At 37.4% G+C, this 15,453-nt stretch overlaps 1 protein-coding gene across 1 annotated transcript; it reads right to left on the bottom strand.

The window, feature by feature from the left end:
- Window positions 1-11,212: 11,212 nt before the first annotated feature.
- Window positions 11,213-13,192, bottom strand: ACS5 (ACC synthase 5). Its single transcript, XM_079079385.1, has 3 exons — window positions 12,768-13,192; window positions 12,504-12,664; window positions 11,213-12,411 (listed from the first exon to the last, which is right to left on the bottom strand). Exons 1-3 carry the CDS (start codon window positions 13,038-13,040, stop codon window positions 11,421-11,423), a joined length of 1,425 nt encoding a protein of 474 aa, XP_078935511.1. The 5' UTR covers window positions 13,041-13,192; the 3' UTR covers window positions 11,213-11,420.
- Window positions 13,193-15,453: the final 2,261 nt, after the last annotated feature.

Raw genomic sequence — 15,453 nt, forward strand, 5'->3', positions numbered from 1 at the left:
ACTCTAGGGTTTGGAATTAAAGTTACATTAGTGAGACTTTACATATTCCAAAACTTGAGGGCAAGTTTTGAAACTTGTCAAAACTCTTGGTATTCATAACTTATGAGTTTAATGCAATTTTAAAGATGAGACCTTTCATTTTCCATAACTTGAGGACAAGTTATGGAGGTCATTAAAATTCATTTAGATCAATTTTCTAACAACTAAAATATCACATAATTCATGATTGATCTAACTAAACTCATAAACACGATAATTCCAAGTCAATAATTTACAAGCAACTTTGTTTATCACATAAAACAACAATTTTCTCAAAACTTTGACAATTATATTGTGGTTGGATGAGTACAAACACTACCAAATCAGAAAAAAACATTTTAATGATCCAAAACAGTTTGTGGTAGTGTTCCCAATCCAATCCAGGCCATGAAACCCGAAATTCTGCAAACAGAGCCTGCAACTCGTCGAGTTGCTCATGGACTCGGCGAGTTCACTAGTCAAAGGCCAGAAAATCGACTTTTTCAGCTTTTGAAAAATTAGCAAGCATCAAATATAATAGAAAACAATCCTAGGCTCTGATACCACTGTTGGGTTTTGAGCACTATAACACTCCTGTGGTGCACATGCAACCCTAAATGCTTTGGATCTATGTTTTCTTTAATTATACATGCATATTTTCAATTTTCCAAAGCATATATCCTAACTAGCATACAAATTGTCAAATGAAAAATACAACTAGTTAGATGACTTACCTCTTAGAAGGACTTGTAGTTCTTGACCTTTGAAAGCTTGAGCACCCCAAATGTGATGCCTCTAATGGTTCACAAACACGAAATGCAAGAGGAGGCTTGAGACAATAAGTTGCTTAGCACAAAATCAATTTCACTCTCTTAGAATGTAAGTGGCAACTGATTTTGGCTCTAGGGATCCATTTTATAGTGTAGCAAATGCTAGGGTTACATCCATGCAAACCCTAATGCTCCATGACTTTTCACATTCTTATGCTCCATGGGTTAAACCTCCATGGACTATCCATGGATTATCTCATTGGTTTAGCCCATCCTAAATAACCATGGATCATTGGCCCACACTATAAGAATGATTGATTTACATAATCAATCTCCATATATATAATTAGTCTCTTTTGATCACAAAATTAATTCCAAATTAATTCTTGATCAATACTAATTAAATAATATGATTCTCAATATATTATACTTATAATATACTAATAAATCACAAATAACTTTATTCCCAAAAGTCCATCTTATCAAATTGCACTGATGAAGGCAACCCAAAAGGACCATGCTACAATCGGGTCAAGTACATCCCAGTTATAGTTATGGGCTTAGACACCAAATCCAACAGAAGGTTGTTTCTTCACGTGTTCTTTTCCGGATGACCAGAAGGTCAAGTGTGCCCCGCACCTTCTCAGGTTGGGGGCAAGGAATTGGTGGAGACTGGTGATCAGTTTTTATACTCCTGAGCAGAGGGTCGCGATGACTTGGGAGCAGTTCTCGGAGATGTTCCGTTCAAGGTATGTTCCCATGGTAGAGAGGGAAAGACTGGCCCAGGAGTACATGGATCTGAGACAGGCAACCGAGTCGATGACAGAGATCACCAAGATGTTCACCGAGAGGGATTTGTCCAGTACTCAGTTTGCTGCTTCAGACCAGGCTTAGATGAATCGGTACCTGAGTATTCTCAAGACGGATATTCGGAAGTTTGTGTCTACCTGGCGTTATGGTTTTCTCGCTGAGCTTCAAAGTTTATCTTTCCGTGCTCCACATCCTCACTTCTTCTTAAGCCCTGCAAATCAGAACATATATGAATACCACAACCTGTATCAAGAACCCAAGAAGTAGAATGTGATGAGTTATTAGACAATATGGTGTAAATACCTGCATGGGTAGGTTTGACCTTCCCATCCTTAACAACTTGCAGGTACTTGGGGCAGTTTCGTTTCCAGTGCCCCTTTTCCTGACAATAGAAGCATTGAGCTTCTTTTGGGTTGGAAGAAGGAGTGACAGAACCACCTTTGGTTCCACTTGAAGAGGAGCCATCAAGAGACTTTCCCTTGGTACCCTTCGAAGGGTTCTTCCTCTTCTTCCCTCTACTTTGTCCGATTGCCATAACAGGGGCGGCGGTAGGAGTAGGAGTAGTAACAACCGATTTGCCCTTAAGACCAGTTTCAGCGGTCTTCAAGAGCCCTTAAAGTTTGCTCAGTGTGACCTCCTCCTTGTTCATGTGATATGTCATTCGGAATTGATCATAACAAGTAGGTAAGGAGTGCAGTATGATATCAATAGCCAACTCCTCGGGAAAGTTCACATTCAACTTGAGCAAACGGTCCACAAACCTTTGCATTTTCTGCATGTGGCCCGTGATGGGTTCACCATCCTTCATTCGGGTTGTTATCATGGAAGAGATGATTTCATACCTCTCTTGACGAGCACTTTGATGGTAGCGGTCCATCAGGTCCATGTGCATCTCAAAAGGGTAAAAGTCCTCATAGGACTTTTGGAGTTCAGCTTTCATTGTGGCCAACATGATACATGCCACCTTGGTAGCATCTCTCTCATGTGTCCTAAAGTCAGCGATCTCCTCTGGAGTAGCAGTAGACTCATCTATTTCCTTCAGCTCCTTGTCGAGGACATATTCCTTGTCCTCGTAACGAATGACCATCCTGATGTTCCTGATCCAATCATTAAAGTTTGAACCATCAAAGATGACTCTCCCACAAAGGTTCATGAGAGAGAAGGAGCCGGTAGGGTTTGAGCCAAAAGTAGCATTGTTGGAAGACATATGAAAAGAAGAAAGACAAGTTTAGATTAGATATAGAATCCTTAATAAGACACCCAAATGTAATATTAAGGCTAGGACCCAACACAATACTTCATAACTTGGAAGAGGGATGCCGTAATCCAAGCTATGAAATATTTGAAGGTAGGTGAATGACGATTCACCAATTTACACCATGAAAAACAAAATGAATTATTAGGTTTTAATTGGATTGAAACTCCTAGATTCTTTTGAGATTCATTGAACTTTTCAATGGCATGTTTAAATCTCGATTGTGCCCTCTCAGGTTTTTGATTGGGATGTCGAGGATCACAAACAAGGTATGAATAACCATACAAATTTACTTGGTACGCTTAATCTTTGTCACCTAATCGATGTGCCGGTTACCCACACATGCTCCACCAACGACTTGGTAAGGTACAAAGTGTAATTTCATGGGTTAGCACCAATTTCACATTTTCATAAAGTAACTAAGATTGGGAATTTATAAAAGGTTTAGTTACTTTATTCTTTATCATTATACTTTTAATGAGAATTATAGTCCTTGTCCTACCCGTTCAGCTAACGACCCTCCACCAGTCAAGGAAGCGGTGGGTGAGAGTAGACACTCATTAAGCTATCATTTTATAGGCAACAACATTATACCCCCCCTTATAGACCAGCTTCGTGAATGAGGCCTACTAACGGTAAGACTGACTTGCTCTTATACATACATACATACATATATATATATATATATATATATATATATATATATATATATATATATATATATATATATATATATATTATTAACTTATAATATTATAAAGTAAAAGGGTTGAATTTTAACTTTTAAAACTCTAAGGTTTGGAATTAAAGTTTTCTAAAAGACTTTACAAATTCCAAAACTTGAGGGCAAGTTTTGAAACTATTCAAAACCTTTCATATTCATAACTTATGGGTTTAATGGTTTATTAAAATGAATACTCTTCATTTTATGTAACCTATGGCTCTTTAATGACAATCTAAAGAAGTGACTTTTGGTAATCCATAACTTGAGGACAAATTATGGACTCCATCAATAGGCATCAAAATCAAGAATTACATTAACAAACAATTTGCAAATAATTCCTATGATCTTCTAAAACTCATAAGTATGAACATTCATATCAACAATTTCAAGAATCGTATAAACACATATAAAACTTAAAATTTTGATAATAACCATTGTAAATGGATTAGCATAATCATTACCACATCAAAAACAGGTTTTACAAGTCCAAAACAGTTTAGGGTAACGATTCTAGTCCATTTCCAGCAGCAAAACTCGAAATTCTGCACACAGGGGCTCCTACTCGTCGAGTGCAAGAACATACTCGACGAGTAGGATGCATTTTGTCATGGACTCGTCGAGTCCCCCCATGGACTCGGCGAGTTCACTGTTCAGATTGCAGAATTCTCGAATTTTTCAAGCAGTTTGCATCAAATACAAAGAAAACAAGCCTAGGCTCTGATACCACTGATGGGTTTTGAGCATTCTAATACTCCTAAGGCGTACATGCAACCCTAGAATCCTTGGATCTATGTTTTCTCTAATATTCATGCAAATAAGAATTTTCCAAGGTTTACATCCTAACTAGCATGGCATGAGGTACTTGTAATATAAAAATAGTGGAATGACATACCTTTGTAGTTGCTTGGATTCCTTAAGACCTTGTGAGCCTAGCACCCCAAATGTGATGCCTCAAATGTTTCACACAACACCCATAACTCTTGGAATAACTTGAGATAAGAACACTTTGATCACAAAATCGGCTAGCCCTCCTTGTCTTGTAATCGTAGTCGATTTTGCTAGCTATGGATCTCTTTATATAGTGTGCCACATGTAGGGTTACACTATGTAAACCCTAATGTGCATGGCTTTTCATTTCCTCCATGATCCATGGGTTATAACCTCCATGTAGCATCCATGGAGCACCCAATGGGTCCTAGCCCAATCTAGTGAATCATGAACCATAAGCCCACTAAATAAGAATGAATGATTTACAAATCAATCCCCATATATTTAATTAGTCTCCTTTTGATCACAAAATTAATTCCAAATTAATTCTTGATCAATACTAATTAAATAATATGATTTCATATTAATATATTAGAACTTATAATATATCAACAAATCGTAAGTGTCCTTATTTCTCATTTTGTCTATCCAACAGTTGAGATGAAGATGCAACCCAAATGGACCATGCCAAGCCGGGTCAAGTACATACTAAATATAGTTATGGAATTAGACACCTTATCCAACAACCCGAAGGTCGTCATGGGACTGCCGAGGTCTCGAGGATCGAGATTTGAGTTGCCAGTTCTATTTAGCAAGTGTGGTAGTATCGGTATTCGTCTGTAACTCCCATCTATGTTTCGAGTTCAGTTGTAATCTTGGATGATCAGTTAAATGGAATTATCTTATTTAGCTTTGTTTAAATTGATCTATTGTTATGTATGGATTAATTATCTTTGTCCTCAATTATATGTGTATTGGAATGTATGAATGTTGTGTGGATTCAGATCCTTCAGTGTAACAGGATATCGGTGGTTGGAATCAAGTGGTAGAGCTCAAGTTAGTCTAGGTATCAAAGGACTATGAGCTTCTCAGTCTCTAGCATACATCAAGTGGGGAAGAGTGGAACCATGCAGTAGGAAGACTTTGTGTCAAGGTTCGGTTCTCAGTCGGATTTCTCTAAGTCCCAGACTTCTGCACAATTGCTAAATCTTCTGGTTTCGCAATCAGATCATCGTCACCTGTTGGATATTCCCTTCGATTCATATTAGTATTAGTGGTGATAGCATCTGTAGGGCATGCTTGTGCTTAGACCCTAGGGTGTTAGGAGCTTCGGGTGAGGGTTTACTTGTCTGTTATCGTCTGATCGGGGGTAAGCCCGAGTGTTGATAGTGGATTGCTTAGTTGGGCTGTCGGAGCCGAGCAGGAGTGTGGTTTTACTTCAGTATGTGATTAGTTAGTTTTCATCGTAGGGGTGCCCTTGTGTGCGGGATTGCATGCTGACATCTGGCTGAGATGCTATGGAACCGATTAATTTCGTGAATTTTCGTTCATCATTGGTTGCTGTGGGGGGAGTGCATCATAAAGTAGAAGTGAGAGCTAACTTCGAGGACGAAATCTAATTTAACTGGGGGAGAATTGTAACATTTCGTTTAAAATAAAATAAAAATAAATAAATAAATAATAAGTCCTAAAACCCCGAGATGTAAATTTTTTTATATTTTTATGTTAGCCCTAAATCCGTAAGAATTTATTAGAGTATTAGCGCAAGGAGTAAAATATTATAAAGAATCCTAAAAATCGGGGGTTAAAGTGTAACTTCTGGACTAGTTATGAATAGATTTTTTGATGCTAGGGGCTGTTTTGTAATTTTTGGACTTGTATTGTAAGGATTTTTGGAATCAGGGGGCTATAGAGTAAATTATGGACTTAATTTGAAAAAGAATGGGGGAGGAGGGACTAATAGTGTAAAAATGGAAATTGTTTGATTGGTGGAGGCCGGACTAAAACCCGACATCCCCTTCCCTTTCCTCCTATTTTTCTTCCTCAAACCCTAAGCCTAAACTCATTCTTCAACCGCCACCCTTATACCCCCATACCTCCAGCCGCCACTACCTCTTAGTCGCACATGGACCACCGAGCACCACCGCCGCTGCTCCCGTTGCCGATGAAGACGAGGGTTGTGAGCCCGACACCGTGATTGTGAGGAGACCGGATGAACGAGTCATGTGGCTGCTGTGTGTCTCCCTCTCTCTGTTGCTTCTGTCGTTTCTCCACATTTCCGTCGCCGCCATACGGCTGTTCCGTCTTGTCGTTGCTCTCCGACCACCGCCTACCACCACGAGAGTGGCTGATTTGTGTGCGTGTTCAGTGGGTGCTCGCGTTTCATGTATGTGTGTGTGTCACTGCTGCAAGTCGTGAGGCGTGTGTGCGTTTTGGTTGGCCGAAAATCGAAAAGAACCACCATAGCAGCTAACCATGGTGGCTGCTGCCTTGCTGCCACTTTCTGCCGCCACCAGCCACCGTGTGAGGTGGTTGTGTGTGTTATATGGTGTGTCTGTGTGTGTGTATTTTATGCATGATTGTTGCTGTGGGAATTGTTGGTTGGATTTTATACCGAAACCGCCACCGTCGTCGTGTGTGGGTGGCTGCCGCCACGGATCACCGCTGACCACCACTGCCCGAGGTGGCAGTGAGTGGTGCCCGACTTATTAAACATTAAATTACCTAAACATCTAACTGTAGTCCGAGTGGCATGAGTTTGGGGTTGGAAACCCTAATTAGGGTTTAGAAAACCCTAACGTCAAGAAAAACCCTAGTTTTGGAGTTTTGTCGGCACCCACGTTAAAACTGTTAACTGAACTTTAAATTATACTCGGTAATGCCCTACGGTTAACTTAATGTTGTATTTGGGCTTAATGAATTAAGTCCTTAAGGGGTTTACTGTGGACCGCTAACCCTAGTTATGATTTCATGTGGAAACCCTAGAATCGGGGAGCTTTATTTTGGACAATGGTCGGGCGCGTATTTGGGCTATTGATTGGATTATTATTTCACCCGAGAATGACTAAGTCAAACCTTAATAAGTCCTACCCTTAGGTGATTAAGTCCTTAATGGTTTAAGTGTTCTTACTTAACACTGATCATCATTTTATGTGGAACCCTAATCGCCATTTCATGTGAAATAGTCCATGTTGCAAGTGACTATGACATGTGATCATGGATTGACTCAAGTATCTTCCTATAGGTGATTGGAAGTCAGCTGAAGCTGGTAGAGTTCTTCATTGCCACAGTGGTTACCTGTACGCATATCGAGGTGAGTTTCTCCTTACTGAGCCCATGGGTCGAAGGCACCAATGTCGGCCCACTAGTTTCCGTTATCTGTTAGTAGAGGGATGCCTTAGGGACTGTATATAGTCATGTAGGATAGACTGAGGACTCTTGATCTAAGCTCTCTTACCTGTTCCTTGTTTGGTTGTGGTTCTAGAGTAGGATTACATGTCCGGGTGACTATCTCACCTCTGAGTATATATACATTCCTTGGATTGTTGATGTTTGGTATGTTGTTATAATGTAGTGATTTGTTAGATATGTGTTGTGGTATCGAGTATGCTGCTATGTTGTAGTGATCTGTTAGATCTGTGTTATGGTATCAAGTATGTTGCTATGCTGTAGTGATCTGTTAGATCTGTTTCTTGGTATTGAGTATGTTGCTTTGATGTAATAATCTGTAGAACTGTATGTTATTTGTGCTTGTTGGTTGTCATCTGTGGAGTGCCCTTAGGGACTGTCTGTGGTCATGTAGGATAGCCTGAGAACTCTTGGTCTAGGCTCTCTTGCCTGTTCCTTGTTTGGTAGTGGTTCTAGAGTGGGATCATTTGTTCGGGTAGCTATCTCACATCTAGTTACTTATGGTTACACATTCTATGGAGGTTAGCTGGTAGCAGGACTGTATGTTATGAGAGGACTAGTAGGCGGTAATGAGCTGTATGATTGTTGTTAGCTTGTATTGTGTGCCTACTTGATCCTGATTGTTATATATCGACATGTTTTGTTTGGTTTGGGTTGAGGCGATCCTGCTTTGTGTTATAGGCGAAGATACTCGGTGCGGGCGTGCTGTAAGACGTAGGCACGGAGGCTCGGGAAGAGCGGTAAGGTTGAGGCAGTAGGCCAACAAACCCTGGGTATTCCAGCCCGATAACTGATTGGACCCGTTGTATATTGGCATTCCAACCTGGGGTATTCCATCCCGAGCATGGCTGGACCCGGAGGTTGACTGGGCCTGGGGTATTCCAACCCGATGGTTGACTGGACCCGACACGTTTGATTGTATATGTTATCCGTGTGTGTGGTGGTATTTTGGGGGAAACTCACTAAGCTTTATGCTTATCTAGTTGTTTATTGTTTCAGGTATCATTGATGTCTCCGGGAAGGCGAAGGCAGGACTGTACACACTCATCAACAGCATTGAGGATTTCACATTTTCTATGATACTCTGATTTTTAATAAATGTAATTTGGAATAAACGGTTGTCTTAATAATTGATTTATAAATTTGGAAATTTTACCTTAATAAAAATGAAAAAACTTTGGTTGTGAAAATGAGACGTTTCAACTAGGATGTGATGAACAACCAATCTCCTTATTTTTTTAACCTTCTTTTCTAAGGTCGTTAAATCATCAAAATTTCATCACAGTGGGGAAATATTTAGGGCATAAAAGCATAGAGGACAAAATAACATATTATACTTCAGAAGTAATAGCGACGGTTTCTTTATCAATGAAAATACCAATAGAAATGAAAACTTAAGAGGCAGTGGCGGCGAAACAAACATATGTTGTGAGAGATTCTCGCAGATCTTGCTTTGAAGGGAGCATTAGCGGCAACAGGGCGTCGTTCCTATTGACGTACCCTATATTGCACAAATCAAAAGTTAACAACCATTGGATTGTATTAAAGACATCGACGACTTGGATTAACTTGAACCAAAGCATACGAATAATAAACCAAAACACACAAATGATGAACATGACAATAGCTGCGACAACTATAACGGCGGCACCAAGTGCATCTAACTTGGTGTTGTCGCGATAGTTGTTACCGCTATTGATCATATTTCTTGTAGTGTATGAATGTCGTGAAGGCACCAAAGAGCCAAAAAGCACAAAACCAACCCTGGTTTATACAATCACCTCCTAAACCCTCGTACTATATCTATGCTAGAAAGGGAAGTCGGCGACCTATGCTTTGTCGCTGCCTCTTGCCTAGTCAGTAAGACTTTTTTTTCTTTCAAAATCTTCCATAGTTCCCCATCTCTGCTCAAAACTGTTGCTCCTCTGCTCTCCTTCCCCAAATGAAGCACTTGTCTCGGTAAAAAAAATTATTCGTCTTCTTTAATGTTTCTATACACTTGTGTTCATCGTGTTTACACTTCGTCACTACTCCACCCTCTCTTCCTTATGTTTTTCTCACCTTTACACCTTCTCTCTTGCAATTTTGGTTCTGTAGCCCATTTCAGAACTTCAACTCCCTCTTCTACTCTTTTTATTGTACTATGATGTTGTTGCACTTTTAGGCATCCTGATTACGTTCAGGAAGTAAAGTTTCAGAATGTTTGAAAATTAGGATTGTTGACTTCTCACTTTCGTATTCCTTCAACAATGGATAATTTCATGTCAACTCCATTATATTATGCCTAACAATCGAAAAGTTGATTATCCGACCAAATCTTTCAAGTCTGATGGCCTTCATAACAACAAATAGTAGAGTCAGTAGGTGAAACTTCAAGCATTTCCATGCCAGATACCCCCAAATCTTACTACCCTGTAATACTTCAATATATGCAAGTAAATCATATTTTAGAGCACTAAACACCACAGGGGTATCTAAAAAGATGTTAGTCCTAAAACCTTATATGACAGATATGTTTGATTCTTCTTTTTCTTTTCTTTAATTTTGACACCCACATCCAGTAAAATGAAATTGAATCACATGAAACCCTAATTTGTTATCACACAATTTTGCCATTTGTTTTGTAGAGAAGGATGCAACTAAAAAGTTTGACAAAATGAAAGCTGACAAGAGTGTTTGGCCAAAATTGCTTTGTTGTCGGGAGAGCATTCATGACTCATCTGCCTTCATCCGCAAGCAAGAATAGATCCAAAATATGTTTGACTATCTATTGTGTCTTTTTGTTATCGTGTATGAGGTTGACATTGTTCATATATATTTCTCTTTATATATTCATCCACATTGATCCTTTACTGAAATTAGTTGACCAAACCATTAATTCTAATTAATTATAAGTATCATAAGAATTATAATTTGACCGAAAACAGTTAATAAAAATGTAAATTATGCAATCTCCATTCTTCATCAAGCCAAAGTCCTAAAATACCGTTCACATTTTTGTTGACGTCCTATGCGTCTTTTAATGAATAGTCACGTAATTAATTGAAAAAAATCAAATATTTTGTTTTGATTAAAAAATTATTACGACCACACACTTAAATACATAATTAATACTGTGCTTGGTAGGATGCCGCATTGGCTTTTAGCCGCATATAGCCATATACTTCATACTGATCATCTTTTTAAAAGACTCGATTATAATCCCAAAGTCAAAATGGACCTAACATATTGACTTCGATTTATTTTATATATTCTTTCTTTAATTACAATTTAATATATTATTTCAGTTTTTCTTTAAACTAAACCTTTTTATAGTTATCGATATTAAGTGATTTTAATTAACCTACTCAAAGTTTAACATGGTATCTTAGAAACTTAATGATGTAACTAAAATAAATGCAGAATAAATGACATGTTTAACATAAAATTAGCAATATTAATTGTAATAAAAACACTTAATTAATTGTAAAGTCCTATAATTAAGTATCTGGACAATGATATTTCAACACATTATGCACTTTCTCTGCACCAGATAATCCCCCCCAAAAGGCAAAAAAAAAATGATCTTCAGAACTCAATATATACAAAGTATATTGAGAAAAAAAATCGATCCAATCACAAGAAAAACAAACGAACAAAGTTTTAGCTATTTGTTGTCAATTTATTATCACATCTGACATCGTTCCTTCCCTGACTTTGCGGTGGTGAACGACAGTGAAAAAACCCACTTGGGCAGTGACGACTTTGATCTTCTTAAATTTCCGTTCAGTGGATGCCGGCGACCACTCTGATTATTTTTCTTGGCCATGGAGTCCACAAAAGAACTTAGACGTTGCATGGCTATAAGTAGGGTTTCTTTTGACATGTTGGCAAAGCAAACCCTAAACCAACCAGGTTCACTACAATGGCATGATGAACCTGGTGATATATTCAACCCTACTTCATACACAATCTTCTTCCATAATTCCATTTCGCCTTCAAAAGTTTGTGAACTCAATAGGTGTCTCATATCAACCCAACTAAATAAACCAGCATTTCCTTTGAGGCATCTGATACCGGTTTTTTGTAGGGCCTTTTCGATCATTTCATGCCTTTGTTTCAACCTTCTTCGATTCTCAGATAGATAATTTCTTGTAAATTTCTTATCAGATAGCATTTTTGATAGTAAGTATTGAGTTTGAGAAGAAATTAACCCAAAGCTCGACATTTTCGTTGCAGCTGAGACCACCATATCATCGTTGGAGTAAATAGCTCCAACTCGAAACCCTGGGAGACCGAGATCTTTTGAAAGGCTATAAACAATATGAACGCGTTTCCACACATTGGTGTTCATAAGGTCCCTGTTCTTTAGGACCTCCATGATGCTAACGAAGCCAGGAGAGCAGAAAACAGTGCCGGAGTAGATTTCGTCACTAATGAGATGGATGTTCTTGGAGGAGACAAAGTCAACGAGAAGGTTGAGTTCATGCAAGCTTAGCGATGTCCCTAATGGGTTTGATGGGTTTGTGACTAAAACACCCTTCACTTTCAGGTTCTGCTTTTGTGCTTGTTCGTATGCCTCTGTGAGGGCCGATTCGGTGATTCTGAAACCATTTGAGCTCGAGCAGTGGATAGGTACTATCTCAGCTCCAGTTCTCCACTTGAGATCTCTATCAAACCTATAACATAACAATATAAATTTGATCAGTTTAACTTCCTTAAAGTCGAAATACGGCGGATTGATGAGGTAGTTTAGTGAACATGAACTCACCCTGGATAATATGGGGTGGGAAGGAGGAAAGCCTCGCCGGGATTAGCTAGACAAAACATTAAAGTTTCATTGGCGGAGGTTGCTCCGGCGGTGAGTACAAGGTTGTTTGGATCAAATGTTACTTTATTTGCTCTAATCTCTGACATGAAATCGGCTAATGACTGCAAAATTAATAAGAAACATGTAACTGTTAATAATATATCAAAAGAGGAAAGAGGTAGCTATTCAATCATGATAATATAGATAAACAATGAGCTAGCTTACGTTTTTGAAAGCAGGAAGGCCATGATAATCTTGGAAGAGGGCAAGTTCCTTGAAGAGTGAATGATTATCGTTTTTGAATCCGGCTGAATCAGGATTGTTCTTGAGCCATGATTCCAGAAGGTCGAATGAGAGTTGATTCTCGGCGAGGCCCATCTGAATGATACCGTTGGGATTTTTAAGTTGGTGGTATGGATTTTTCTCGTACTCCTCCCATCCCAGGAAGTAGGATGAATCTTGGCCATGGGAGTTGCACGTGGCTTTTGCAGACAACATCTCGATTCCTGTGTGTGAGAGAGAGAGAGAGAGAGAGAGAGAGAGAGAGAGAGAGAGAGAGAGAGAGAGAGAGAGAGAGAGAGAGAGAGAGAGAGAGAGAGAGAGAGAGAGAGAGAGAGAGAGAGAGAGAGAGAGAGTGGGGTGTGTGTTGAAAGTGGAGATGGATTTGGTTTGAACGGGGGTTGCAGAAGGTATATATATAGAAAATTGGAGGGTGCAAGCTGTAAAGACATAATAAAGAATGCCACCTCATGTATTTGACCATGGTTTTGTAGGTGGATAATAAACACTTGACAAGAGTTTCCTCGTTTTTTTTTTTAAATCTGAAGAAATCAGCTCACACGCTTCCCACATAGAAATCCAGTTCTCTGACAAAGTAACTTGTATTATTATATTATAATATAATTAATATTAATTAATACTTTAACATATTTATTTAAAAATGATTTTTAAGAATAAATTATGGGAGTTCTGTAATTACATTTTAATTTGATATTTTTTTTTTAGTTTTAGTTTTTTTTTTGTTTTTTGTTTTGTGTTTTTTGTTTTGTCTTTTATTAATTATTATTATTATTATTAAATTATAATTATAATTATAATAACAATTATTATTATTTTTAAAACAATTGATTTAATTTGATGTCTCTTTAATTTTAACTTTAACTTTATATTTTTTTTTCTTTTGGGCTATATTATGTTAATTTTTTGTCCAATCTATCATTATGTTAAAAGAAAAATTACAAACCGTCATATGTATAAGAAAAATTACGAACATTCATATGTATGTTTGTCGGTTTGTGTGTGGGTTTTATCTAATGGCTACAAAAATCGCAACAAAATAATAACACTGGATAGCTCAAACTTAAAAAATAAACACATGGATAGTCTGAATTAAAAATAACATAAAAATAGTCCAAACAAAAAAAATAATAGTATGTATTTATTAAAAATATTAAAAACAAAAAATAACAAAAAACACAAAAAGAGACAAAAAAAAAAGGGTAAAAATGGGGGGGGGGGGGGGGTTTGCATAAAAAACCCTATAAATTATATACCTTTTTAAGTTGTTCTAATAAAAAGAAGAAATAAAAAATTTTGTATAACTTTATTGTTATTTTTATAAATTTATTTTGATTCTTACGGACTATATACTTTTTATGTTATATTGAACTTTAAAGTAATATTTTTATGAGTTATGAAGTTCTACCTTAGACAATATTTGTCAAACTAGCTTATAAATTAGTTTTTTAGTTTATAAACTAGCTAAACAATAAGCAAGCTATCACAAACTGTTCATCAATAAATTATCTTATATGTTACTTTGTAAATTATAATAAATTGTTTTTTATAATTTTATCAAATGTAAAAAAGAAAAAGTTCCTTTTATTGTAGGTGTTTGTTTATCCAAAAGGTTTTCAATGTTTTTCAAGCTCTTTATTGGAGTTCTTTCAAACATTATGGTGAATATTATAGATTTACAACTGATTATTATCAATAAAAATACAATAAAATATTATAAAACAATTTAGTGTGTTTATGAAAAACTCCCATGATTGAAATTTCTTTAGATTTTTTGGTTTAATGAATTGGTGCATATGAATCACGAAAAAACTATTGAAATATTAACTAATATGAAACAAGGTTTTCAGGCCCAGATTGGTAGATATGTGGTTTTTCACTCGGGAGGCATGTGTTTTTTTCTCTGATTCCGTAGTCCTCCGCACGTATAATCTTGTGTTCTTATTTCTCTATTATTTATCACTTGGAGGGTAGTTAAGGATCTTTGAAAGCATTTTTCTAGCAAGTGGTATCAAAGCTCCAAATTTAAGAGAGGTCTCAGTTTAGAGGTTTGTAGTATGCATTGTAGTTACAACTTTGTCTGATCTTCTACATTAGGTTCGTAATATGCGTTGTAGTTACAACTTTATCTAATCTTCTACATTAGAAACAAATTCTTCCCGGTTGTATTGGAGGGTGTCTCATATTTTGAAGGTTCATTATATGTTATATGGGTGCTACTTTGTCTAATATTCCATATTAAAGATGAGCATTTTATTGATTGTGATGTATACGAAAGATTTATATGCGAGCTAAGGGTAAATATGTGTCCAGTGATGGTTATGGCTAGGGAAGATTCGGTACTTAAGCATGCTTGGTGTGACCTACCTCTCTTTCATCTGACTCGTTTGTTGGGTGTATTACTTATAGATAGGGATGCAAAATAGGGTTGGGTTTACCATCCCTATCCCCATCCCCGAGTGGCTTACCTCATCTTCATCCTCATCCTCATCCCTGACGGATGCGGGGAATCAAATCTCCTCCCCTTTTTATTTTGAGCTTTTTCCTGTCTCATCTCCGATCAATCAACATAATAAACTCATCTTACACAAAAAAAGTAATTTCAAGTTTAATA

The sequence above is a fragment of the Lactuca virosa genome, chromosome 2, assembly GCF_052849685.1.
Source record: "Lactuca virosa cultivar CGN04683 chromosome 2, Lactuca_virosa_CGN04683_v6, whole genome shotgun sequence".
In the NCBI taxonomy this organism is placed as follows: Eukaryota; Viridiplantae; Streptophyta; class Magnoliopsida; order Asterales; family Asteraceae; genus Lactuca; species Lactuca virosa.